We start from the raw sequence: 25,358 nt of genomic DNA on the forward strand, positions 1-25,358 counted from the left end.
GACTGAAAATTTTCTACAGCAACAGCTATTTTTATGCCTTTCTAAAGGAAAGGGCGACGATAGGGAAGAACCGCGTCGATGAGTCAGCAATTAATTGATCTACCAAAAAATGAATATCATATGAAAAATATTTATAATCATCACTTATACGATACTTGTTATTAAGCATTATTGTAACTGTTGATTTATGTAAATTAAAAATTGTTACAATATAAGAATACAAATATGGGTATAATTTTGAAAAGTTTGAGAATGTATAACACGTTGAATAAACTCGAATATTCTTTTGGCATTTTAACATTGTCTATTAACCTCGAATTATGTCTATATATTTATTAATCTAATTTTTTCGGGACTTATTAAAATTGAAAGCAGCAACAATTATTAAAGATATGCGACTAATTTTCGTACAGTGCTTTTCTTTGGGCGAATGATAAATTATTGTATGAATAAATGGTTCGAACAACGTCAATGCTTAGCTATGACGAAAAAGTATGTCGTGGTGCATACACGTAGGCGGTAATTTCTTTTGAATTGTTCATCTAATGCTCCATGTTCGATAACCAAATCGGTTCCACGTTGAACATGTTTGCAAGATAAGCAATATGGCCACAAAAGAAAGCAATCTTCCTGCTCTTTACGCAGAGTTAAATAAATTTGGGCAAAACGGAGAATACGAAAGGGCCTTAAAAACTGCAAATAAGAGTGAGTTTTTACGAGTCCACGCATTGAATCGATTTTTCTGAACGTATAGTCAACATAACCTATTTTCTACATTCTAAAGACTACGCTGTACTTAAAACAGAAAATATTTCAGTTCTAGGCACTTCTCAAGATGAGGAGGCTGCTTTCCATTGCAAAATTGTTTGCTGCATACAATTGTCCAAGTTCAACGATGCGCTTCAATTCATTATTAAGAACCCAAAACTTGCAACGTATGATTGCCACTTACCATGTTATTATATACTGATGTCCTACCAAATTTTTCTTTATCCACGAGAAATTAATTAACTCTTCTTTTTTGCAGTAACTTACACTTTGAAAAAGCTTATTGCTTGTATCGACTGAACCAAGTGCCCGAAGCGTTAAAAGTAGTTGAAAATGTTCCAAATCCTTCACTGAAACTTAAAGAACTGAAAGCACAAATATTGTATAGACTTGAGAAATACGAACAATGTTTCTCCGTGTACAGAGACATTATAAAACATTCTCACGACGAATACGAAGATGAAAGGGAAACAAACCTTGCAGCAGTGACTGTGAATTTAACGATCAAAGATTCTGTAAGTTCTCGATTAATAACAGTTATTCAAATAACGTATTAAAAAATTGTCACTTACGTATTGTTTTGATAGAAATTAGAAGTTCCTGTATTGCGCGAAGACACGTACGAATTGACGTATAACGCGGCATGTCGTTTAATCGCCCAAGGTAGCAAAGAAGACAAAACTATGTTAGTGGAAGCAGAGAAAAAGCTTAAAACAGCAGAGAAAATGTGCAAAGAGGGATTAGAGGAAGATGGGGTTGCGGAAGAAGAAATAGAGGATGAATTGGGGATTATTAGAGTTCAGCTCGGATGCTGTCTTCAGCTTCAAGGCCGTGAGAAAGAAGCTCAAGCGTTATATACTTCTGCCTTAAAAGTGAAACCAGATGACATAGCTTTAGTAGCAGTTGCAAGCAATAATCTCGTGTGCCTCAATAGGGATCAAAACGTTTTCGATAGTAAGAAGAGAATGAAAAGTGCTACTCACGATAGCTTAGAACATAAACTGACTTCTAGGCAAAGGAGAAGCATTGCATACAATCAGTGTTTACTGGCATTATATACTGACCAGGTATAAATTTGATTGAATGATACTTGCATATTTTTCCATATTGCTATTGTTTGTATCACATGTATATTTCATATGTTTATAGGCAGAACAATGTCAGTCACTTTGCAATAAACTTGCCAAGGAACATCCTGTACTAGCTGCAGACGCGATGTTCATTAAAGCAATGCAACTTAGTAAAGAAGGCAAAGCAAAGGAAGCAGCAAAACTATTAACGCAACACGCAATCGACGAAAAAGAGCTACCAATGAAACTCGTTTGCGTACAATTATTGTTGAGCCACGACGAGAGACAAGAGGCAATCGATATTCTTGAAAGTTTGAACGAAAGGGATAGATCGTTACCGGGCATTGTTAGTGCGCTTGTAACTCTACATATGGCTAACAATAACCGTGAAAAAGCATCTGTTGCTCTCAAAAATGCTGTAAATTATTATAAGAAAAATAAGGTAAGCAACGACGGCCATATTAGATCGTACTATTTTTTACGATTATCGTTTTACCAAATGATTATCAAACGATTAATATCGATTGATCCCGTTTTTAGGAGACTACTGCTAATTTGGGAGAGTTGTGGCGGCAGGCCGCTGATTTCTATTTACGGGGAGGAGAAATTAAAGTAGCAGCAGACATTTTACAAGAAATGGTAGATGCTTCGCCTTCAGATACCAAGACATTGGCGCAACTAGTAGTAGCATATGTACAGTTCTGTCCGGAAAAAGCGCAACTTCTATCGAAACGGTTGCCGCCTCTCCACGATCTTTCAGAAACAACTGACATCGACGCTTTAGAGAGTAGTAACTGGGTGATCGGTACCAAAGTGGCCAAGAAAAAGATTGAACCATCTCCTGGGTAAGTATCTTTCATCTTTACAACTAATTTTTCGTATTAAAAATTTGATTTATAAAATAGTTTAACTATTATTCTAATCGATTCTTTAGCAAACCTACTATCGACGTAACGCAAAAGAAACGCAAGAAACGAAAACGCAAAGGAAAACTGCCCAAAAATTACGATCCAAATATTCCACCTGATCCGGAACGATGGTTACCTAGACACGAACGTAGTGGTTTTAGAAAGAAACGCGATAGAAGGAATCGAGATGCTGCGATGAAGGGTACTCAAGGTGCTGCCGCGGGAGCCAGCGATCTTTAGTACGTATTAAATTTATACGTACAAGTTACTATTTAATCGTAAAAAGTAAAAAATCTAACCTGAATTTAAAATTATTACAGCGATATCACTAAAATGCCTACGAACGCAAAACCTTCTCCCAATCCGCGTCATAGTTCGGCAATAGAAACATCAGGACCACGGCAACAACAACGCAAAGTTCAACAGAAAAAGAAAAAGAAGGGCGGAAAATGGTAATCGGTCACTCATATTTGTATTACATTTGAACAAACTATTGTATGAAATATATATTATACTTCTATAATAGTAAGTAATCAAGCGACCTATCTGTTTAACGAACTAAGTAATTTTTCCAATTATACATGTACCTTTTATGTGCAGCACACAATACTGCCATTTTTAAAGAAGCTACGATTAGTATATAAATTTTTAATCTCTGGAATTAGGTTTTAACATGTAATTGGATTCTAAGTGGGTTGAAAATATATGCGAACAGTATGGTACATAAAATATTTTTTATTCTTTTCATTTTCGTCAAATTCTTTTTGTCAACTAGTGACAAAATTCTGCAATATAACATACAATATAGGTAACATAATTCTTGCGTACATTGACTAGGATTTGGCGATACATATCTTTATTCCTCTGTTGGTAACAATTGTATATAAAAATACAATCTGTAGTTCTGAGTTTTGTTTTTCTTAGTAAGTCTGTAATACGTGTAGATATCGTGATTGTGCGTCAGATTTTAACATTCATATAACAGAGATATATATATATATATTGTATATATATATGTATACGTGGCATAATTCACAACTACGATATTTTATGTTGCACAGACAATAATAAAATACCACATCATATTTTAATACAGTTTCCACGTCGTGAATTTATCACTCTGCGAAGACACGTTTTGATTACATATCACTGTAATAAATCGATGTATGTGCACGCACGCGTGCTTGTATGTAAAGAGTATTATTATTTTCTACGATTCTAAATTTATTGTCTCGTATTATCATTGCACAACACAGCATTGTTCATCGTCATATATATAAATTTATAACAGAGGCAACTGTCGAGGTAAGAATAACCGTATTCATAAAATGTTTTTCTACTTCCGTTTGTAGGTTTTCTAGTGTTAGGGACTAAATCGCCCTCATCTAGAATATCACTTAAAATACTCGATATCCTTTCGTTAGAAAATAGTGCAACAGGCACGCTCGTTCAATTGGTCTGGACAATCGTGATATGCATATATGTAGAAAATAAACAAACGCGCTGAAAACTCATTTATCAGTCCTAAGCAAATATGTCCATTACGGTATTTCCGTTATGCCGCACTCATCTATTGGCAAAGTCATCTCGTGTTCCCAAAACCAATAGCCAAATCAGTTCGACAAAATGCGTTTGTCAAAGATGAAAAATAGATGAGTAAGGCACAAATGCATGTAAATGTCGCGAAACACTTACATATGACGTAAGTAATATTCAATGTAATGACATTACATTACCAACAGATAATGCTACTTTTCAGGAATTATGCCTTCCCAGACATCCTCTCGTTGTTTATTAGCTAATCGACGTTTTTCTATAAGAAAATGTTTACTTTACGCTCTCATCACTGTTTGCATACAGGTTAGGATCAAATAATATATACAATCGGCCATAGTTGTCAACTTGTACATGTTATTCGATTGTATCCCGTATGTAGACGTAAAAAGTAAAAATGATAAAATGGTGTTTTACCTTTAGCTTCCCGCAATACATTTTTCTCGTGCTCGCGTTCTTGCCTAGCTGTGGCTAGTTTCACGCCCAAAGCACCCGTGACCAATCGTCTGGCCAATGCCGCGCAAGTTTCTGGACGACTTCTGTAAGGCTGCAGAAATTCTGCACTTCTTCTTGCTTTCGTTTTACTCAAGGCTGTGGCCTCGCTTAATGGCCTTGTCTTTACAAACGGATGATCCGACGCCAGCACCTCGGCAGCTGAGAACACACCAACCTTGAGCGTTTGTTAATTACGGCATGATCATAAGCTCGATGCGTTTTTAATTACCAACAAGAGGGCTACTGAAGACTCCAAGACAATGCGTGTCGTCTACCCACTTCAACTCGAAACCACCATTCTTGAATGAACTGAAAACAGCAGCTAAATCGCTGGTCTTAAATTCTGACGGGAAATTGTATATTTCGACAACGTGAGCAAATTCGTCGCTGGATACTTCGATGTGCTTCGTGAACGATTTGTAATCGCTTTTCGGTTGTTCTATCATAACGTCACCCACTGCCGAAGTTAACTAAACACGAAGTTGTTGTAAAACAATTTTCACTTCTTACCTTCAATTAAACGTATCTACGTAAATACTTGCCTCCTCTATGAGTGTTGGATCCAAGCAATCACCGTTGTCATCGAACAAACTATCCCAGTCACATTCGTCCCTATTTATCTTTTTAATGGGCGGCGAAGGTGGGGGCGCTGGTTTGCTTTTTGACCTCTCAATCTTTTTCGCCTTCTTCTCTGGCGGTATTACAGGAACAGGAGTGACTTTTTTAACAGGTTGCGGTTCTTTTTCTACGGTATCCGATATAATTAAAACGTCAGATACCATATTGCTATGTATCATTTGCGTATTTTTTTTATTCGTTATTTCATCTTTATTTAATAGTTCCTCATTTTTCTTGTTATTATTTGACGTTGATATTATAACAACATTATCCTTATAATTATCAGACCTTTCTATTTCTTCATTAACATCAACTTCACTATGTACATACGTTTCAACTGTATCTAAACTATTCTTATCTTCGCTAGAATTATTAGACATTTCTTCCTCTTCAACAATCTGTGATTGAAATTCATTTTCACATTCCGTGTCAGGAGCAGTACTGCAGTCAGATTCATTTGGCACATCCTCGTTTACATTGTCTGGCTGCTCAGATTTTCCTTCGTTACAAGTTTCCATAACAGGTACATCTGTAGAACTTGAAGAAATCATATCTTTCAAGTCTGTCTGAAGATGCTGACTGGTTTCATTCTCTACATTGTTCTGACATTTGTCAGAGCACGTATTCGATTTCTTTTTCACGCATTCCGCGTTTGTCTGAACATCAGACTCTGTTTCTTTGAGACTTAAGTTTGACTTTGGTTGCCCATGAGAAACAGAGGAGTTCAAATTGTCTTTAACCGTACGATTAGTACGAGTGGATTCTATGGGCTGGGGACTTCCTTCGGTTTCTAAACTCCTACGGTGCCTTGGGACATAGACTGCACGATCAGGCCTTTTCTGTCGAGCAGATCTAAGGGGAACAAGCAAATTAGTTGAAATATTTTTGCACGATTAAAATGGAAACTTAATATCTTACTTCACAGTAGAAGATGAATCTATAGTCGAATGCACTTGAACTTGGTCCGTATTTGTCTGAAGTTCATTTCTGGCCCTCCTAGCAGCTGGTGGTCTATAGATTTCAACCGTTGGCACTGACTTTACTAAACAATTAAACGAAACAGCTTATTTCCTACGATTGTTCCATTGTTGGATGAAATAAAACTTCTGGTAGCCTTTCAATCACCTTGTCTCTGAGCTCGTACACGTTCTGGCGAAGCGGAGGGCGAACGCCGTCCTTCAACGCCCATCTCAAGCAGCGTATCAGTGACTTTCACGTTTGATTTACACTGCACACCATTCAATTTGGGATCCCTTAATAGAAAATTTATACGCTGGTTAACATTAGGCGAGCATACCTCATAATGTTGGGCAGTCTTCTCGACATATCCGGATAGTACACTACGTGACCTTGAGCAGATCAGTTTCACTTTCGTTTGCCGCTGCTACGCCGTAAGAATTCCACCGCCGTGAATTCATTTCGTAATCGTAAATTCGTTTCATTAGGACTGTTTGTGAATTTCACACATATTTGACGATTTATTCTACTTACGTAAGTTTCTAACGTTAATTATGATTTAACTTTACGAAGAAGAAAATTATCCTAAAACGACATTTTATATAAAATAGTCGAACGAAAGTGATCCAGAAATTCTAAGCAGTATAACAGGAAATTAAAAAATTGTGCACAGTAATTACGTAAAAACCATTCACTTTATCGTTCTTAAGTCGCCAGTGGCGCGTTAGTTTTTATAAAACGCAAAATGAAATTCTGGAGATCCCCATTTGAAGAAAAATCGGAAATAAAATATATTTATGTTCGATCTTACTTGATCGAGACGACAAATAAATTACATTAAACATTTAACCCAGAACAGATCAAAGAAATTCGTGTTCCTGTGCTTGATTTTATATATTTTATAATTAAGGTTGATCAAAATGTCCGATTCAGTATAAATACGAAATTCTGTTAGGACTGATATTTGTTCTTATGATAAATTTAGCATACAATCTTCGTTATAAAAATAAATTAAAATGAAAAAAGTAAATTTGTAGTTGCTAAGTTTTCAGAATAAAAAAGTTTGTTCTTCGTATATGAACACGTTGACTACCACGATAGTTTTTCGTGTTTAGGGATGTCCATTTATTTGTATCATAGTATGAAAACAAAAAGGTGTTAAATACGAATAGTTTGGGGATTCTCTTAATCTTTGAAGATTCTAGATATTTTTTATCCACAGGATATCATTGATAACAGCTTTACGTAAAAAGAAAATATATATATTTAGAATCATTTTTAGCAATTTAACAGTATACACTGTGCATCTTTGTAGTTGTATAAAAAGTCACGAATGCCTAGTGCCATAATTCTATCGATGCATTAGCGAATTATCGACAGACGAGAAAACAGATTTGCAGTCAATAGTTCAATGATTCTCAAGCTTCCAGAGCTCATAATCACAAGTTTAAAACAGTGATAGCAAATTAATCGAACTTGTATCAATATTATCACGTAACCACATGTTACAGTAAATCTTTAGACGTGTTAAATAATCAAATTGTAAGCTTACAAATATACATATACTTACCATACAATCACACCTAACTGTATACCGACGCATCATAGAAAAGGCACTCAAGTTTGCTACTGGTCAAGTATTACGAATTTAAATGTTAAAGATAAAAAAAAGACTGTAATTAGAAATATGTATATCTTTCACTTCACCCTAGTAATTAATTAATTTTAATAGTATACTAGCGAGCAAAAGATTCTTAATTGTTGAAGCTTGGGGCACAGATTACCGAAATTAATTTTAATAACGAAAAAATAAAAATTCCCTAGATCTCTTACTGAACATTCACGGTACAGTGTTGCCGGTTTTCCATAATACGTCGCGATCACTGAACAGCTGATAGATTGGTCGTATCAGCGGGAAAAGAATGAACTTTTATTTTGTATTTTCCTTGATCTAGTGTCACCGTAATAAACGTACAACAGTCTCGATACCTTATCACGTCACTTTTGTAGCACACGACGGTCCGTCTCGCCGAACCCTGGCCGATCGAGAACGTGTGCAGATCGTCGAAACGATCCTGCACTAGCTGGTGTATGATGAACCTCCGATAGTTGTTTACAGGTGGAAAGACGAGTACTCTGCAAAAGTGAAAAGAACCGCGTTACGATCGCCGTTGAAAGTGAGACCGGACTGAGGACGGTCGACGGTGAACGTAACCGCCTTGCCCCGGGCCACGCTGCAGTATCCTGTATCAAATGAACGCCGGCTGGCCTAACTTTTACATAACGCGACATTTACTTTCTCCTTCGTTCGTTTCCTCGAATTTAGAGTTATCTTTGCGTCCCAATACCGGCGTTTCGACCGCATTCCGACCGGATAACGGTCACGTTACCATTTCACGTAACATTCGTATAGGTTATAATTTTCGATTTGGTATTACGTTAATAAGGACATATTTCTTTCATATTCTTTGTCATGTGTAATTGCTTTCAAGGTGAAAGCACTGGTCGAGCATGTACCAGTAGTTGACATTTCTAAAAAACAAGAATGAAAACTAAGGGCACCGGCGGTCATGCTCACAATAGAAAGCAGTCATTGGGCGGCCATTGTAGCTGCATTTTTTACTACGTCACTGTTTTAAAACAATTAGAATGTCTTTTAACGATGTTTATAGAGTAAGTATCGAAAATTACTGCTTTATATGGCCAGTACACTTGTAAAATTTTTACTAAATATAAGCTACCATCAAATTTAAACAAATTTTACATAACAATTCTACCTGAAACTGACCGTTACTTTTAACGGGTAAAACGTTATTCACGGCTAGCGGGAAATAGCGCAGTAAAAACGCATATTATGCGAGGCATGAAAAAGACTGTACATAAGTGGATAGGACAAACAAGGAAAAAGAATGGAACAGACAAGTTTTTTTTCTTTTTTACACGTATGAATAGATTCCAATTAAAGGGATCGAAATTACAGAGCAATTAATCGAAATGTTTTTTTATATATTGTTCAATACACATTGCTTTAAACTTAATAACTCAGATTTTATTTATTTTTAATTTGTAATACGAGTTATAAGGGGGTGTACTAGATTACCTACAGGCAACGACCGTTCCTCTTATACAAGAATTTATTTCTTACAAATTTTATTCAACCTAGAATTTTTATTTATCTATTCTCATTGTAGTTTACAATAGAGGGTGTTCAGGCAATACTCAAATCGTTCTAAAAAAAATATTTTCGTTTGCAGGGGTCAATTACAATCATTTTTGGTGAATACACATACCTCCGAAATCCTACGCACTTTCGAGAAAAAATTTCGAGTAGATACTAAAATTTTTAGACGAAATTAAAAAATTTTAAATCATACCAAAAAAATTATATTTAGTTACAGGGGTTAATTACAATCATTTTTGGTCATTACACATACCTCCGAAATCCTATTCACTTTCGAGAAAAAAATTCGAGTAGATACTAAAATTTTTAGACGAAATTAAAAAATTTCAAATCATACTAAAAAAATTATATTTAGTTACAGGGGTTAATTACAATCATTTTTGGTCATTAGACATACCCCCGAAATCCTACGCACTTTCGAGAAAAAAATTCGAGTAGATACTGAAATTTTTAGACGAAATTAAAAAATTTCAAATCACACTAAAAAAATTATATTTAGTTACAGGGGTTAATTACAATCATTTTTGGTCATTAGACATACCCTCGAAATCCTACGCACTTTTGAGAAAAAAATTCATTACTGAAAATCTAGGTGCCTAAATTTTTCGACGAAAAAAAAAAATTTCAAATCGTTCTGGAAAAATTATTTTCGGTTGTGGGGGTCAATTACAATAATTTTTGGTGAATAGACATAACCCCGAAATCTTGCGCATTTTCGAGAAAAAAATTCAGTACGTGCGGAACTTTAAACGTTAATAACTTTTTAACGAAGCCTCCATCAACAAATTGGTATTCTTGATTTTCGTCTTATTTTGGCCTCTAGAATCCCCTATTAAAATTTTTCCCAGGGGTGGCCGATCACCCTGTGTAAGAACTTTTATTATACAAGTTCCGTTTCGACTCTTTCAATGGAGCATATTAAAAAAGTTCCATAACTGTTTCAACCCCCGGTTTTAACGTTTTAAACCGCGGTACGACCCAAAGCTAATTTCTATAATAATAATAATTAAAGTTTAACAGCGTCAGGAGTACATTTCTCTTGAATTTTTTTAAACCTACCTATAACACTGTTAATTTTTCAAATTTTACCAGAATATTTTATAGTATCTTAAAGATTTGAATCGTTAAGATATATTTATAAGAAAAATTTGTTCGATCTCGTATTACCGGAGATACATTTTCACCTTTACCGATGTTCCACGTTACGCGATAGTTAAATTACATGCTAACCGTTCAGGTGGAACGAAGCGTGTAGCGCGATAAATCGGTTCTATCCTTCCCCTTCACCCATCCCCTTGCCCAGATGAAAGCTGGGAAGAAAAAGAAATCGACTCGCCGGGACAAGCAAAAACGACCAACAACGTGGACACGGTTAAAGGAATCGTTGAGTCGTAAGTTCGATTTATTAATTACGTCCAACGATGACCAAACGAACGAGCCTTGAACTACAAAGAAAAAAAGAGACCGCGATCGTGTAAGCGTTGCGTGGTTCACGTAATCACGCGTATACGTGAACGACATACGCTAAGCGGGTAGCGCAGCCAGTAGATTAACAATCATCGTTGCAGAAGACCTGTTCAAAAACGGACCAACTGGTTTCCCTCGTGCGTGATTTCAGTAATTATGCAATATCGCACGCAACAACGCAGCTTTCAAGCTTATTTACATCAATTGCGTCCTATCTGTATACGTAAAACAGAAAACACCTGCAAAAATTTGTTCCGTTATTCACGGTTATGAAATTTGTATATTAGAGATTACGAAAGGAATTACAATCGGAAAGCGTATTCAGTGCACGTAAATCGCTCACTGTCGCATTGAAGAAATAAGAAACTGCGAACACCGCAGCATTATTGCACAATATTTTCACTGGAATTCTAACTTTTGTCGTCGCTGAAAGATAATACGTTCTATCGAACTTTGGATTCCGTGCAAATTTTCTTTAATCGTTCAACGATGGACGCACGTTTACCTTATTGATATTACACTTTGTGCATTCGTAAGGTAATATTAGATAACGTATCAACGCGCGAAATGTTTCTTTATTTTCTTCAGGCAAGGTGCCAGTGGGCTTGCGGTTCTTTTATGTTTTTCAAAATGTTATGCAGTTCGCTAAAAATAGAAAGGTTCAACGATGAATAAAAAAGAAGCGTTGGCATTCGAAGTACGCGGATCACGTCGAAAACGAAGAAACCGTAGAATCCAGTAACGTAACGGAACTATCTTCGGAAATACGCACGAGTCAACGATCGTAGTCTGGAAAACGATGATATTAGTCATTTAGCGTCGGACCGAGATATTTATAACGGTGCAACTCAGAGGTCGTGAAAGAAGTCGATAACACGTTACACGTTCTTTGGCGGTTGTATGGCATCGTCTTATCTATTATTCGAAAACCTAAAGGCAGCATTATTTGTCTTGGAACACTCAAATAATTACATGTCAAAGATGCAGATATATTTAACCTAAGTCATCCACGCCGTGTAACGTTCAGCGTGACTAAGAAAGATCGCGAATTATCAAATTAACGACGAGTGCTATCTTATTTTGTAGACCAATGACAGACGTCAAATAATTTAGACTTACATTTTTACAATTGCAAGTTCAGTGACTTCTGCGGGAAAGCTTTCCGGTTTACATCGTCGTAAACATTGGCAGAAACCGAAAGCAGCAAATAACGTTCGAAGACACGTTATAAACTGCTGATCTAACCTTTAAAGGCGCGTCGTTGCTTTAGGAAACGTGATCGTTTAGCTCTTACCTTTTCCGTTTTTTATCCCTTGAAAACAGAGTCACGTCGTGCTCCACCTCTTCGGAAAAAAGGCTGTCTTGCAAGCTCATTTAATCGCGAAGTTGCACGTAATACACACATATGAGAAAACACTGGCTCGTCAAATCAAATTCATTGAAAATTAAACGGCTAAATTGCACTTGCCGTGCTGCTGGACAGCAGCAACGGTCTCTAGTAATCACGCATTGACCATTAACTATTTCAGCGTCCACTGCGCATGCGTGGACAAGTTTCAACTTGTTCCATGCTGGCGCATGCGCAGTGTTTCAAACGGTGAACGTGCTCGGTACGAAATTTTGTGTGCGACGCTGAACCTCGTGCTTTTTGCGAATTTATCAGGAAAATTAATGTAAGTTTACCTATTTCAACTACTGTTGCTTATTTATCGTTTTTACGAGGTTGTAAGCTATTCGTTTAATACATATTTGAAACTCTTTCTCTCAAGGTACGCGAGATACACGACTATTTGGAAAATCGAAATTTGAGCGGCACATTTCGTCAGGGCGGGAGTACATTTTGTCACATACGAGTGAGTATTGTTCATTAATTGTACTTTTAAGAACGTTGAAACGAAAATTTATCTGTACCGGTTACGTTTTTTAATTTGGTATTACGCGATAAGGTTTCCTTCAGTCATTTGATCGAAATTAATATTCTGTCGATGACCCGCCATTAATTTGGTGACCACGTACAGTTAGATAATCTACCAACGTTCTACGAATTTGTATTTCCTTGTATAGTCATAAAAGAGCAAGTCTATTCGATGACCAATGTTTCGTAAAATTGACCAAAGAAAATTCGTAGGTTCGATACATTGTTTAATGAATTTTCTATAATACTTAAATATTCAACTGTCGGTAAATACCATCTAAGCGAAGTATGCAGCATTTGCGAGGCACTGATATCGATATCGATTATTTCTGAGACATGGATTCTAGAAGTTTCGAAAGAGCGCGGTAATTTTTAAATCACAGTGAGCAGTAGTTTCGTTATAATTATTTTTTTTATACGAATAATGAAATTGGATTAATACTGTACAAAACATATTTATTTAATAATTTATGGAGATACACACATAGTGTACAACGTACAAGCCCTAGCATTCATGAAATGCTGCTACTTTGTAAAGTCGATTTCATTTCATTTCCCTAGAATATTTATATACAATCACACGGTTTTTCGCTTTACACTGTCTGATGAAACAAGTTCATTTACTACAAGCGATAAATGCCCCGCGTTCCGCTCAACACGTCGTTGTCCTTATCAAATCCCTCGAGAAAATATGTCACATCTGATAAAATTCTTTTGTAGCCCGGTATTGAGAGAAATTCGGGGCCGAATTAGAATGTGTACAGTGCGTAAACATACAAAGTTAAAGAGGCCTAGACCCTCGTGTCTAGACCCAGTTTCTCTTTCTTTTTTTTTTCTTTCATTCGTCTAATACAAAGCTGCGTCCATGCGCAATGTTATCAGAATTCTGTCAAAAATATTCTATATACAATCAGGGTACGTATCAAAACAATTCACGTCTTAGGATTACGAATAGAAGGGCGACTTTATCCCGTTGTCGATTACGAAAAACTAATAAACCTTCATCCGCAAAAGACACTAACCGGCATTCTTGTATTTTGTAACAAAGAATGCTTGAAATATTTACTCAAATTGGATATAAGAACACGCAAGGTGTATCACGTCACGGTCACGAGATGCAACATTGCAAATGAAATGTTCACAAACACGTTGTGCGACACTAGAGTTAAACAGAAACGTCCTCGTTTTCTGATAGTGTCGCATTGCGTTCTTGGACTACTTACGCTATTCGTTAGAGAAATCTATACTCGTAAAAAGTAACGCACCGAATTCGAAGAGTCGAGTTAATGTAACTCACATGATACGGTATGCAAACGATTCGGAACCCTAGCTATGAATAGAAAGAAAATATAATCAAGTGTATAATGATGGAATCCCTATTTTTACACATACGTTGTGCTAATGACTATTGGTATTCTGATTAAGACGATACGGTAGAAAGATGTAAGTCTAAAGCCATTTTCATTTTTTTTTTTTTCTTGTCGCGAGAAGCCAATCTCTACTTCGAAATTCAATCTCAAGTTCTTGCTGCGAACACAGAAATAAGTACTACAACGGGCAATATATGAATAGAACTAGGAAACGTATAAAGTAGGTACAGATTCTTTGTGATTTTTCATCGCGTATCGAACACAGAAATATTAGTCTTAAATGTCTATTCGTGGTCTATATTGTAGCCTCAAAGGTGGGTCCCGGAACCTCCATCTCGTTACATAAACAAATTTTAACGTATGGTCCTTACCTAAAAGTTCGTCATTGCACAACATATCAATCTGTAACAAACGCGTTAACGAATTAGTCATAAGTTTTTATACTACTCTGTGGGCTTTACTTACATCTCGATATCTTTCCATCCCGTTTAGGACTTTCTTGGCAATAAACTTTTTCAAATGCGTAATAGTTGCTTGGGCAGAACATCGAATGAATCTTCGTTTCAACGTCTTTAAATTTGTATTTACACATTCCAAACAGACGTTAACCTGTAAGAAACGTTTACCAATTAATACCGCGAAAAAATAGTTTAAATGCAAAGGCAGTATTTCAAGTATTTGTACCTGTTCGTCTGCTCGGTGATAGTCAGATTCTGCATGCGCGTCCGCGCTTGCTTTATCTTCCTCGACTTCCCCTGCATTCGGTAAGATGTCTTTCGGGCAAGGTAAACCTCTCGCTCTATAAAATTCCCTTTCCCTTTTAATTTCATCTGAAACAAAGTACGCTCGGTTATATGTTTCTCAAGCTTTGTCATTCTTGCTAAAAATAAAGTTACTAACTCTCTTGAAGGTCAGGAACCAATTTGTATACGATATCTTGCATAGTTCTGTCGAAGCTTATATACTGAAGAGGATGCGATTGATGTATCACTATTTGGCATGTCGGGCATGTGTGTTTCTCTTCCAAATGTTTCACTAGGCAGCTTTTGCAAAATGTGTGTAAACATTCCGTGACAGTAGTGGCATCTATCAAATAGCCTCTGCATATCTTGCATGTTATGTGACTATTCAGTGTTTTCAACTTGATTCTTCTCTCCATGGCACTGGTAATCACCATTTAATAAATGTCGTTACCTATGACAACCCACATAAATACTATTGTATTACAGAGGCGCGAAATTACTTCGAAATTATTCCACATTGTAACTCGGAGCACGCACGATAATTCCGCAGCGTTTTCGTTTGCGAAAATTGTTAGACGACTAATAACAAAAGTGTAGTGATAGAGCAGTATTGCAGAAAAGGGTCAAAGCCCTCTAACAGTCGAATTCGATAAAAACCCTTCGTACTGTCACGCTGTCTGACGCAACTTTTGATCGTTGGGGAACGAAACAAAATACAGTGACCGACGATTGGCAGGAAGAAACAGATTCGGTCCGTCAGAAAAAGTGGGTTATCGAATTCTAACCTGAACGTCGAATGTAGCACGCAACGGCAACTGTCACTGGTGCTATTCGCCAGGAAATTTCGTGTAAATGGTACGCACCATCCTTCGCATCTTCTGTCGTTGAATCGAAGCTAAATGGAAGAATAGAAAATTAAACGTTCCACTAAAAACCTGGTAAAAACAACTTAGTGTAAATGTGGCTGATGACAACAAAACGAACTGATCCCAGCGCCATCGGTTGCTGTTTAGTCAACTTTTCTGTGGACACGCGGTTCTGTGTAATGGGAAGGGAGCGGGGGGGTTGACATCCTCTTTCGATCAATCATACTCTTAAGTAGGCTTGTTTAATCATTTATGTTCATTTAATACGCTGTGTACCTCCTTTTTTACATTAGCACTTAATTGACTTCGATTTATGGTATTTAGTGCGATGGTAATAATTAGATTATTCAAGGACTCGATGTCACGTCGATGTTATCTAGATATAACTCTTGGTCACACAGTTTAAAAAGAATAAAAAGTCAAGTATTTACCAAGCGTATACAAATGTCAATTCTGTCAAAGTTGTTTGTGAAATTTGATTGCAAGGAAAAGGTATATGTGTATTTGATAACTTACGATTAGTACATAGAAGCACTCGTTTTTAGATTCTTTTCACAAGTATGTAATAAAGTTATTTCTAATTGAATAAATTGTTTAGAAATTGGTAAATAAAAAAAAAATCCATTATTATGTAAAAGATCTAAAATTAAGAGGTTTATTATTAGATTAGCATATCTTTTAATATGGTTATGAAAGGTTCCACTTCACCGACTTTAATGACCTGGATGCGTGTTGTCAAGGTCAACGTTCTGAATTTTTCACTTATGCAAACAAAATGTATATTTCATACTTTTAATGTCCGAGAAAGGTTATCGATAGATTCGAGTTTAAAAGGTTTGGAACTTTTACTTGTATAATATATGTCAAGGTTAAGGTCAAGGTCAAGGTCACTGACGAGGCATACGCTAATATAAATAATTGCTTGACCTTAGTTTCGGGGCTATAGATGAAAGTATTTTTACCTCTGAAACTGAAAATACTCAAAACATTGACCTTGACATGTTTTAAGGTTATTGAAGTCGCCGAAGCAGATCTTTTTCTAACTTGTGAAATAAGAAAATTTTAAAAGCTCCCCATCGAAAACTGCAGGGAATAAAAATAGAAAAAACAACAGACGTTAAATGATGTGGGTACAGTTCGAATGGTTTATTCGAGATGAAACTCACGTTACAATAATAATCCAATATTTACGCAGAAACTATACATACATTCTACCTTGGTAAATGCTGGTTTACTGGCTACCTTTAGGTGCTGGGTAACAAAAAGAAAATGAAACTTTTAAATAAACAAGTCGGTGCTATATACAAAAATCTCTGGTTGGCGCACGTTTCCTTTTTTTTTTGTTTGTTTATTACACTCCTCTCTACCAACGTATCGCACATATATATTTTACACAATTGTCGACGATTTCATTCGAGTTTCTAGGTCTGAAGGTATACAAAAGAAAGGATCCTAAAATACGTCCTAAGTAACAATATACAGGAAATAAATTATCTACTGCTAAGCACCTCTTTCGCATGCACCATTTATACATCCGTTGCTTGTACATCAACGTGGACGATGTGATCGAATTTGTTCGTGTGCAAAATGCCTCGGTACAAAATTACACGTCATTTCGATACGATTATTCGAATTGTATTGGGAGCACGAGTATTCTCGTCGATTCTGTCTGGCCAGTAGGTGACGGTCGTTTACAGGTCTCGCGTTATTGCAAATTTTACACTGGCGAACTATCTAGCCGACGAGGCTCCGCCCACCCAGGTCAGATCTCTCGTGCTCCCGACTGTACATACGTTCTTCGTCAGCCCGCCTATCTCCAACGAGCGCGCGTGTCATTGGAGCATCGACGGTGCCAATTAGACGCGAGGAACGTCCAATCGGACCGTCTGGCGTCGTTAGAACGCCAAACGAATCCGCGACTCGCGACCGTCTCTTAGAATCTAACTGTTCGCTCCTTCTACGAGATAAAAATAATCCTAGAAAATACGCGGTCGTTGTCCATTCAAGTTCGTTCACGTAGAAAACGCTAACATACACATATTTATCGTTTAACTATGTTACAGTGAAACGTACAATGTTTCATCAATTGACTAGTTATAAACACGTTTGCATCGAGAATAAATCCGTCCCGTTTCCTTCGCCCCCATATTTCCCCTCTTTTTTTTCGATTCTTTTTACAAGAAGGCCCTGGCGCCGAAACTCCGAGCTCCCGTTCTCTTCACCCCAAGGCACTTATCAATGGCACGATGATAACATGTACAAAATCGGACGACGTAAAAGGACACTTTCACACCTCATCGAGGCGTTCGTTCCTTGTTCGAACAAGCCACGAAACCTGAGAAACGTACAAAAATATCCGTGGGAACAATAAACGTTCCAATACTGAGGGATCTCGTCGCGTCGACGACGAATCGGCAATTGTTTCTGAAAACCTCGGTCTCCCAGGGTATTAACGACACAGGAAAATAAATACAGTGTTTTCTCTCGTTAAGAAAAAAAAAAGAAAAAAAAAAATTCAGTCTCCTCGAAGGCCGGAGTTGCTTTTGTTCGATCGACAGTTATTTCTTCGCCTTTGTCCCTTAATTCTACAGAATACGCGCTAACAGGTCAATACTGATTTATATTATTTGGCGTGTTCGCTGGGTCAGTCGATCGACCTTCGTACACCAGCGTTCCTGAATTACTTTCTTCGTTCTTCCTCGACCCTCTTTCGTTTTCGTTCGTCGTTCCTCATGGACGTTCGTGTCGTAATAAAAATCGTACACATTCTTCGGTGAAGCCCAATCGCTCGGGGCTAAGAAGTTCACAGCAAGTAGGGGAATTTTTCCTCGCCCTCGTCGTCCGAGGCTTCGCTCGATTCCTGGCTGGAAGGCGGTGTGTCCAATTGCGGAAGACCAAGGTCCAGGTACTCCTGAAATCGTTCGAAGTTAGACGATAGAACATTTAATAATTTAAATAATCGTTTTAACGATTTCTCACCTCGTTCGCGGTGATCGTTAGTATCCTATCCAGGTCTTCGACCAGTTCCCCGAACATCGGCCTCTCGTTGGGCTGATAGCTCCAGCAGTCCCTCATCAGCATGTATCTGTGACGTATTATTTTGATAACGACATAGCAATCGAATAACGATACAGGAATTTCGATTAAATCTCCTTACATTTCGATGGAACAACATGGTGGCTTTTCCATTCGATGACCAGTTCTCAGTAACTGGAACAATTTCTCCACGGACGGTACGGACGGATAGGGGGTGCCACCCAGCGTCATGATCTCCCACAACAGAATTCCGTACGACCATCTGAAACATCAGAAAAAAAGAAACGCTCTTTGACGTCTTCGTTCTTGAAGGAAGAATCAAAGACACTTACACGTCGGACTGAGTGGTGTAAACCCGATGGAACAGAGCCTCCGGCGCCATCCATTTAACTGGCAACCGTCCGTCCGTCGTTTTCCTGTAGTAGTCGTGACAATGAATGTCCCTGGCAAGACCGAAGTCAGCGATTTTCAGGACGTATTCGTCGCTGACTAGGACGTTCCTGGCGGCCAGATCCCTGTGGATGCATCGCCTGCTCGCCAGATACTCCATCCCCCTGGCCACTTGGTACGCGAACGACACTAAATCCTTTTGCGTCAGGGTTTTCTTCTCCTTGGGCTCTTGGCCGATCGTTGGCTCGTATCCAGAGGACGGTCTGTGGTCTCGAAGGAAATCCCTCAGATTTCCGTGAGGAGCGAACTCCACGACCACGTACAGCGGTCCTCCTTGCGTGCACGCGCCCAACAGATTTATAATGTTCACGTGCTTGCCGATCATCTTCATCATTTCCATCTCGGACACCAAGTCCATCATCTCTGCGTCCGTGTGACCCTCTGCAAACAAATTATCAATCCGGAACGTGGGTTTAAGCATCGAAACGCTCGATTATAATATGTTTGACAATGTTTGATGACGAGCAGACCTCACATCCAATGCTCAACAGGTTACACGAATGAACATAAGAGGAAATGAAAGATATTTTCGATTAGAAACTTTTTTCTCGGAAGTGCGTACAATTTCGAGGGTATGTGTATCCACCTGAAATGATTGTAATTGACCTCCCCTCCAACACAAAATAATTTTTTTTAAAACGATTTAGTCAGTCCATAAGGTGAAAGGTCTGCTCGTATACCTAGTCTGTGGTTTGACGACGTTTGGAGACATTCCAAGGCGGTAGAACGTACCTTTCAACATTTTTACAGCCACCACGTTGGGAATACCAGGTTTCCCAGTGTTGGTCTGTGCTCTAACGACTTTTCCAAAGGCTCCCTCGCCGAGGGTGTTCCCGAGACTCAGGTGTTCCCTGGGCAACTCCCAGGCGCTGTCCACCGGAAGCTCGTACTCCGATATGCTGCCGCCGTTGCTGTCCTCTGCGGCCACAGTCGACTTTTGTTTCTCGATCTTGACCACCGGCATCAGCAACGGCTCCTGAACGTTCTGGGCGTTGACCAGATTCTGCTTCTCGACGATCACCTTCTTGGTCCATTGCGTGACCACCGCGGCACGCGCGGTCTCGATTGCTAGTAGTTTCTTCATTTTCTCGCGCTTCAGCCGGTGGAAAATGTAGATGACCACCACGACGCCCACGGCAAAGAAGATGAAGAGAACCGCGGCCAGAACGTTCACGAGAATCTGCGGCTTCGCGGGGATGGGCACTCTGTCGTCCAGGGCTGATCGAAATATTTATTGAAAATTCGAAATTCTCGAACATCTTCTCGTAAGGCAAACTCTTCGGGTACTTACATTCGACTACTCGCAAATAGGCGCTGCTGAACGTTTCCCCCAACGTGTTTTGGGCGATACAGGTGTACCAACCCTCGTCCTTTTCGGTCACGTTGTACAGCTTGAGCACTTCCGGGTTTTGGACGTTCGTTCCATCCTGTGGCAGAAACATCGCCCGTCGAGAACATTGGAAAACAACAAACGAACCCAAACCTGCCCATTTTTTAAATTAAACATTCCAATATTTGAAAACTGATGCAACGTAAGATACTATGCGGTGTAAGATACGTTTTCACAAAGAAAAACAAATAACGTACAAGCTTAGACAGGCTAATCTAAAACAATATCGACTGGCCACTCGAGGACATGCACGAGAAATTGCTCTCCACTCGCAAGCACACGCTCTCTGTTCGTCAAACGGAAATACAAACTGATACGGCGTAACAGTGGGAGTAGCTAATCGAGTTTAATGGCAATACGGTAGATTTCGATTAATCGGAACGCATAAGATAACATTTGAGCAACTAATTAATCGATTATGCAAACAATTGTTGGGTGTAACAAGTAACGATCATGCGGACAATTTGTCTAGATAAAATAGCTTTATCTAGGCAATCGTCTAGACAAAGATTCATATTGGAATCAAGGTCCCAAGTAAAAGCAAGGTGTCTGGGAAGTCTACCGTATTTAAAACGCAAAGGAAAATGGTGTTCAACGGACAAGAGAATAGGCGTAAACAGCGAAAGCTCTGAGAAGTGTAGAGAAGAATCGTATCATGCGGTGTGAAATAGTTCTACGTGCCCACCTTGACCTCCACCCGGAAACTGTGATTGGTTTTGTTGACAGTGTCGAAAGAAGTGTGATAACCGTGATACCATTCGAGGTGACGATGCGCGTCCGAGAGCACCTCGCAGTTCATGGTTGCGTTGCCTCCGATCAGAACGGTCATGTTTCTCGGTGCCCTGGTCAGTATCGGACGGTGTTTCACGCTCTCTACAGGAAAAATAAACCCAACCACCGTTTCTTAACCAGACTCCAGAAAAGGAAGTAAAAAGAGACGTCGCTTGGTACCATATTCGTTCACCCCCCGATCAAATGAGATCCCTGGGGCTCGTTTGCTCCTTCAAAATTAGGCTTACAGTCTAAAAAGCCTTTGGGCTGCTTCAGGGATCTCATCAACCCCTTGCCTCGCGATTCAGTTTGAAAGTGTGCGGTGCCAGAGACGCTTTCTCAAGCGCCGGAAGACCAGCTCGATCTGAGTCTGCCAATTGGCTAGACGCCAACGGAACCATTAGAAGAAAGCTTCAAAAATTGATTCTTCAAAAAGCACCAACTATTGCGCAGTAACGCGGTTTGTCGTATTTTTCGAGGCAGAGGGTTGAACCGTGAACGTTATCGGAATGAATCTGATCCCAAGAGACCTCCGAGAGAATTCTAAGGAAACCCGCACCTGGGAGGATCATTAAAAAAACAGACAAGTTAAATACACCGGTCGGGATGAACGAATGTTACTGAAAACAATAAAATGAACGCGCATAGGCCCGGAGCAGGCAACCTGAAACGTTCTAAGATACAGGGAAGCGGGTTCCAGGCGTCAGCTCCTCCACCATCGTTAGTCACTAGGATATTTAACCGAGAGAAGCGGCCAGAAGTCACCAGAGTCCTTCGTCTAAATAGTCTACGGCTAGAATGCTCTTTTGGTTAGCGGATCGAGTGCGCCCAGAGAAGACAATCCGTCGTGAGGAATCTCCACCACCTAGCGGTTACGAGCCGCCTGTACCTGGACCAAAATCCCTTTCGGGGACTTCTCCTTGTCACCTGGGTACTCGGACACCTTGAGCCACTGCATATACGGCTCGAGATCAGACACGATCGGACACGTGAAGGTCACCGTGCTGTTCAGCAACGCTGTCACGTTCTTCGGGAACTCCTCCTTGATGTACGGCTTGTGTGGGTAACGTTCTACAGATTCATTAAGTCACGGGGTTTTAATGCACCTCTGACACCGTCGATGAACGCTTACGGACAAGGAATTGCCCAGTGATGTCGCAAAGCGCTGGGTCGTAACGCACAAAAGGCACAGAACGAGCAAAAGTACTGTTTTACAAGGATATTTGTTTAAAGAAATGTTGTATGTTGCGACCCAGCACCTTTCTATCGTTTACAAATTAAATCTTCGCACGATTCTCCTCGAGAACCTTTTCGTTAAGGATCGTTCGGGACACGGTTGATTATTTTTTCGGATTATACAGGGTGGGGCAGTAACTATTAGCACCTCAGATATCTTGGAAACTATAAGTTTCACAGAAATATTTGCTAAAGTAAATTGCACAGTACGAAGGGCGCTATTGGGTGGCGATAATAGGTTTTTTGCAGGTGGAGGTACTTCGGACATTTCAAGGTCACATCCATTTTTTTAAATGGATCGGTATGTTTTTGCTTCCGTATCACGATAGAGGATCTTAAAACGAGTTCAACGACCTATTACACAAGGTCATCGAAGGTCGTAGAAAGTAGAGAAAGGCGGTAATACTTATGGTTTTGGTAGTAAATGAAACATACGTATTGTCAACAGTAGAGGAATGCGTAATGCTTACCGTTTACTTCACTGAGAATAAACACTGCTTGAAGGACACTTTAATAGTTTGCAGAGTAAGATAAACATCATAAGATTAGTATCGATAAATCGGTCAATCCGGCACGATGTATCCGTTTGAAGAGCAGGTTGATATGCTTCTTATTTATGGCGAATGCCAACAAAATTCTGTAAGGGCTACAAACTTGTATGCTGAACGATATCCACATCGGTCTCAGCCTTCGCGTCAAACATTTAAAAATGTGTACGATAAACTTAGGCAAACCGGTAGTTTAAGTGTTCGTAAAAGTGAACGCCAGAAACGAGTAATTAACGAAGAAATGAAAATCGGTGTGCTCGCTAGTGTGTCTAGAAATTCTCATATTAATTGGCGACAAATTGAACGCGAATCTGGCATTAGTAGGAGGAGCGTACTTCGCATTTTGCACCGTCACATCACGTTAGTCTTCACTAAGAATTGCATGGGAACGACTTCACGAATCGCGTTGAGTTTTCTCGATGGGCTATACGTCAGATTCAAAACAATGAGCTTTTTTTTAATACCGTCTTATTTACTGATCAAGCAACATTCACAAATCACGGGAATGTTAATTTGCATAACGTGCATTTATGGGCAGCGGAAAATCCACATTGGCTGCGACAGGTTGAACATCAAAAACAATGGTCTGTGAATGTATGGTGCGGTATCATAGGTGATCAAATTATTGGACCTTTTTTTATCAATGGAAATTTGAATGGCAACGTCTATGCTAATTTTATTAAGGATACATTGGGTCTTTTGCTAGAAGAGTTACCTTTATTTACACGACAAACCATGTGGTATCAACATGATGGATGCCCAGCACATTATTCATCGATTGCGCGAAGGGAACTCGATGAAAAATTTCGAATCCAATATCGTGGGCAGCTCGTTCACCGGACATAACACCTTTAGATTTCTTTCTGTGGGGAACACTGAAAGAAAAAGTGTACAAAAAAGTAGCAACTACATCTCACGATATGCAACAGCGAATTATTGCAGCCTGTGCATCAATAAGTTCTGACGCTGTAAGACTTGCAAGTCAATCAATCGTAAAAAGAATCCAACGGTGCATTGACAGTGATGGTCATCATTTCGAACACCTACTATAAACATGTTTCATTTACTACCAAAACCGTAAGTATTATCGCCTTACTCTACTTTCTATGACCTTCGATGACCTTGTGTAATAGGTCGTTGTACTCGTTTTAAGATCCTCTATCGTGATACGGAAGCAAAAACATACCGATCCATTTAAAAAAATGGATGTGACCTTGAAATGTCCGAAGTACCTCCAGCTGCAAAAAAACTATTATCGCCACCCAATAGCGCCCTTCGTACTGTGCAATTTACTTTAGCAAACATTTCTGTGAAACTTATAGTTTCCAAGATATCTGAGGTGCTAATAGTTACTGCCCCACCATAGTCGATATGGCGCTCCACTCACCGATAATCTCGACCTTGGTGGTGCGGTTGATGCATCCTAGGTAATTGCAGACCACGCAGGTATAATTCCCGCTGTCTTCGGGGACGAGGTCCTCCAGCCTGAAGGTCCACTTGCTGGTCAGAAACGTACCGAGCATTCTCTTCGGTTCCTCGTTGTTCTTCAGCCAGGTGATGTTTGGCCTTGGATTACCAAGGCTCGGACACCTTAAACGGAGCATGTTCCCGGCCGGCTTCACCACCACGTTCGGCATCTCGATGCTCTTATTGAACGATGGCGCGCGTTCCGGCGCGGTATTGTTGTGCTCGCCGGCCGTCTCGTTGTCGCTTTTCTCGTTGTCCAAGTCACTGTCCACGGTCTCGCTGTCCAGGTGTAGCGATCGGATCTCCGGCAAATCTGCCAACGAAACGTTTCGAAACCATTTAGAGAGCTTTCGATAAACAAGAAAGTTTACACATTACCACCCGGTTAACTGAAAGGATTACTAACCGGATACATCGAACGACTTTTATTAGAAATGATTTTATTGGGAATTTCGGGTTTCCCGTATAACTGAACAGCGACGTATCGAACCGTAACCTCAGTTAACCGGGTCATACTGTTCCCGTTGAGTCTGATCTTGGAAAAGTAT

At 39.2% G+C, this 25,358-nt stretch overlaps 4 protein-coding genes and 1 long non-coding RNA gene across 10 annotated transcripts in view; 2 read left to right on the forward strand and 3 right to left on the reverse strand.

Moving 5' to 3' along the window:
- Nucleotides 1-413: 413 nt before the first annotated feature.
- Nucleotides 414-3,475, forward strand: Srp72 (signal recognition particle 72). The gene is made up of 8 exons (XM_076775480.1): nucleotides 414-705; nucleotides 818-935; nucleotides 1,028-1,283; nucleotides 1,356-1,835; nucleotides 1,918-2,280; nucleotides 2,379-2,683; nucleotides 2,773-2,985; nucleotides 3,067-3,475. Exons 1-8 carry the CDS (start codon nucleotides 606-608, stop codon nucleotides 3,200-3,202), a joined length of 1,971 nt encoding a protein of 656 aa, XP_076631595.1. The 5' UTR covers nucleotides 414-605; the 3' UTR covers nucleotides 3,203-3,475.
- On the reverse strand, nucleotides 3,468-12,533 carry LOC143346880 (uncharacterized). Of its 3 annotated transcripts, XM_076775481.1 has the most exons (8): nucleotides 12,313-12,533; nucleotides 8,360-8,506; nucleotides 6,539-6,666; nucleotides 6,332-6,455; nucleotides 5,338-6,265; nucleotides 5,025-5,265; nucleotides 4,718-4,954; nucleotides 3,468-4,559 (listed from the first exon to the last, which is right to left on the reverse strand). In XM_076775481.1, exons 1-8 carry the CDS (start codon nucleotides 12,390-12,392, stop codon nucleotides 4,495-4,497), a joined length of 1,950 nt encoding a protein of 649 aa, XP_076631596.1. In that variant the 5' UTR covers nucleotides 12,393-12,533; the 3' UTR covers nucleotides 3,468-4,494. The 3 variants fall into 3 exon arrangements, with proteins under 3 accessions (XP_076631596.1, XP_076631597.1, XP_076631598.1); XM_076775482.1 differs by lacking the exons at nucleotides 8,360-8,506; nucleotides 12,313-12,533 and adding an exon at nucleotides 7,941-8,349; XM_076775483.1 differs by lacking the exons at nucleotides 8,360-8,506; nucleotides 12,313-12,533 and adding an exon at nucleotides 6,711-7,923 and having other exon boundaries at nucleotides 6,539-6,641.
- The window catches only part of LOC143346896 (uncharacterized), a 33,094-nt gene continuing 20,149 nt past the window's right edge, over nucleotides 12,414-25,358 (forward strand). Inside the window, exons 1-2 of the long non-coding RNA XR_013080524.1 lie at nucleotides 12,414-12,691; nucleotides 12,788-12,871. This is a non-coding gene — a long non-coding RNA (uncharacterized LOC143346896). The remainder of the gene's footprint in view (nucleotides 12,692-12,787; nucleotides 12,872-25,358) is intronic.
- On the reverse strand, nucleotides 13,402-16,028 carry L(3)73ah (polycomb group ring finger 3-like lethal (3) 73Ah). 2 transcript variants are annotated; one of them, XM_076774072.1, is made up of 5 exons: nucleotides 15,910-16,028; nucleotides 15,204-15,497; nucleotides 14,988-15,133; nucleotides 14,769-14,912; nucleotides 13,402-14,705 (listed from the first exon to the last, which is right to left on the reverse strand). In XM_076774072.1, exons 2-5 carry the CDS (start codon nucleotides 15,478-15,480, stop codon nucleotides 14,580-14,582), a joined length of 693 nt encoding a protein of 230 aa, XP_076630187.1. In that variant the 5' UTR covers nucleotides 15,481-15,497; nucleotides 15,910-16,028; the 3' UTR covers nucleotides 13,402-14,579. The 2 variants fall into 2 exon arrangements, with proteins under 2 accessions (XP_076630187.1, XP_076630186.1); XM_076774071.1 differs by having other exon boundaries at nucleotides 15,832-16,024.
- The window catches only part of LOC143346874 (fibroblast growth factor receptor homolog 1), a 110,013-nt gene continuing 101,689 nt past the window's right edge, over nucleotides 17,035-25,358 (reverse strand). For all 3 annotated transcript variants that reach the window (XM_076775465.1, XM_076775466.1, XM_076775467.1), the window contains 8 exons: nucleotides 24,731-25,123; nucleotides 21,474-21,661; nucleotides 20,690-20,825; nucleotides 20,131-20,616; nucleotides 19,281-19,779; nucleotides 19,070-19,210; nucleotides 18,892-18,997; nucleotides 17,035-18,823 (listed from right to left, as the gene is read on the reverse strand). In XM_076775465.1, the coding sequence (XP_076631580.1) occupies nucleotides 18,716-18,823; nucleotides 18,892-18,997; nucleotides 19,070-19,210; nucleotides 19,281-19,779; nucleotides 20,131-20,616; nucleotides 20,690-20,825; nucleotides 21,474-21,661; nucleotides 24,731-25,123 (2,057 nt within the window). In that variant the 3' untranslated portion in view covers nucleotides 17,035-18,715. The remainder of the gene's footprint in view (nucleotides 18,824-18,891; nucleotides 18,998-19,069; nucleotides 19,211-19,280; nucleotides 19,780-20,130; nucleotides 20,617-20,689; nucleotides 20,826-21,473; nucleotides 21,662-24,730; nucleotides 25,124-25,358) is intronic.

The sequence above is a fragment of the Colletes latitarsis genome, chromosome 10, assembly GCF_051014445.1.
Source record: "Colletes latitarsis isolate SP2378_abdomen chromosome 10, iyColLati1, whole genome shotgun sequence".
Taxonomy (NCBI): domain Eukaryota; kingdom Metazoa; phylum Arthropoda; class Insecta; order Hymenoptera; family Colletidae; genus Colletes; species Colletes latitarsis.

Excerpts from the sequence above, each read along its gene's own strand:
- Srp72 (XM_076775480.1), top strand. The coding sequence starts at position 606 with ATGGCCACAAAAGAAAGCAATCTTCCTGCTCTTTACGCAGAGTTAAAT. Across the intron at positions 1,836-1,917 it reads TGGCATTATATACTGACCAG|GCAGAACAATGTCAGTCACT; the intron begins GTATAAATTTGA and ends ATATGTTTATAG. Across the intron at positions 2,684-2,772 it reads AAGATTGAACCATCTCCTGG|CAAACCTACTATCGACGTAA; the intron begins GTAAGTATCTTT and ends TCGATTCTTTAG.
- LOC143346880 (XM_076775481.1), bottom strand. The coding sequence starts at position 12,392 with ATGAGCTTGCAAGACAGCCTTTTTTCCGAAGAGGTGGAGCACGACGTG. Across the intron at positions 6,456-6,538 it reads TGTACGAGCTCAGAGACAAG|TAAAGTCAGTGCCAACGGTT; the intron begins GTGATTGAAAGG and ends TTAATTGTTTAG. Across the intron at positions 4,560-4,717 it reads TGTATTGCGGGAAGCTAAAG|AAAAACGTCGATTAGCTAAT; the intron begins GTAAAACACCAT and ends ATTTTCTTATAG.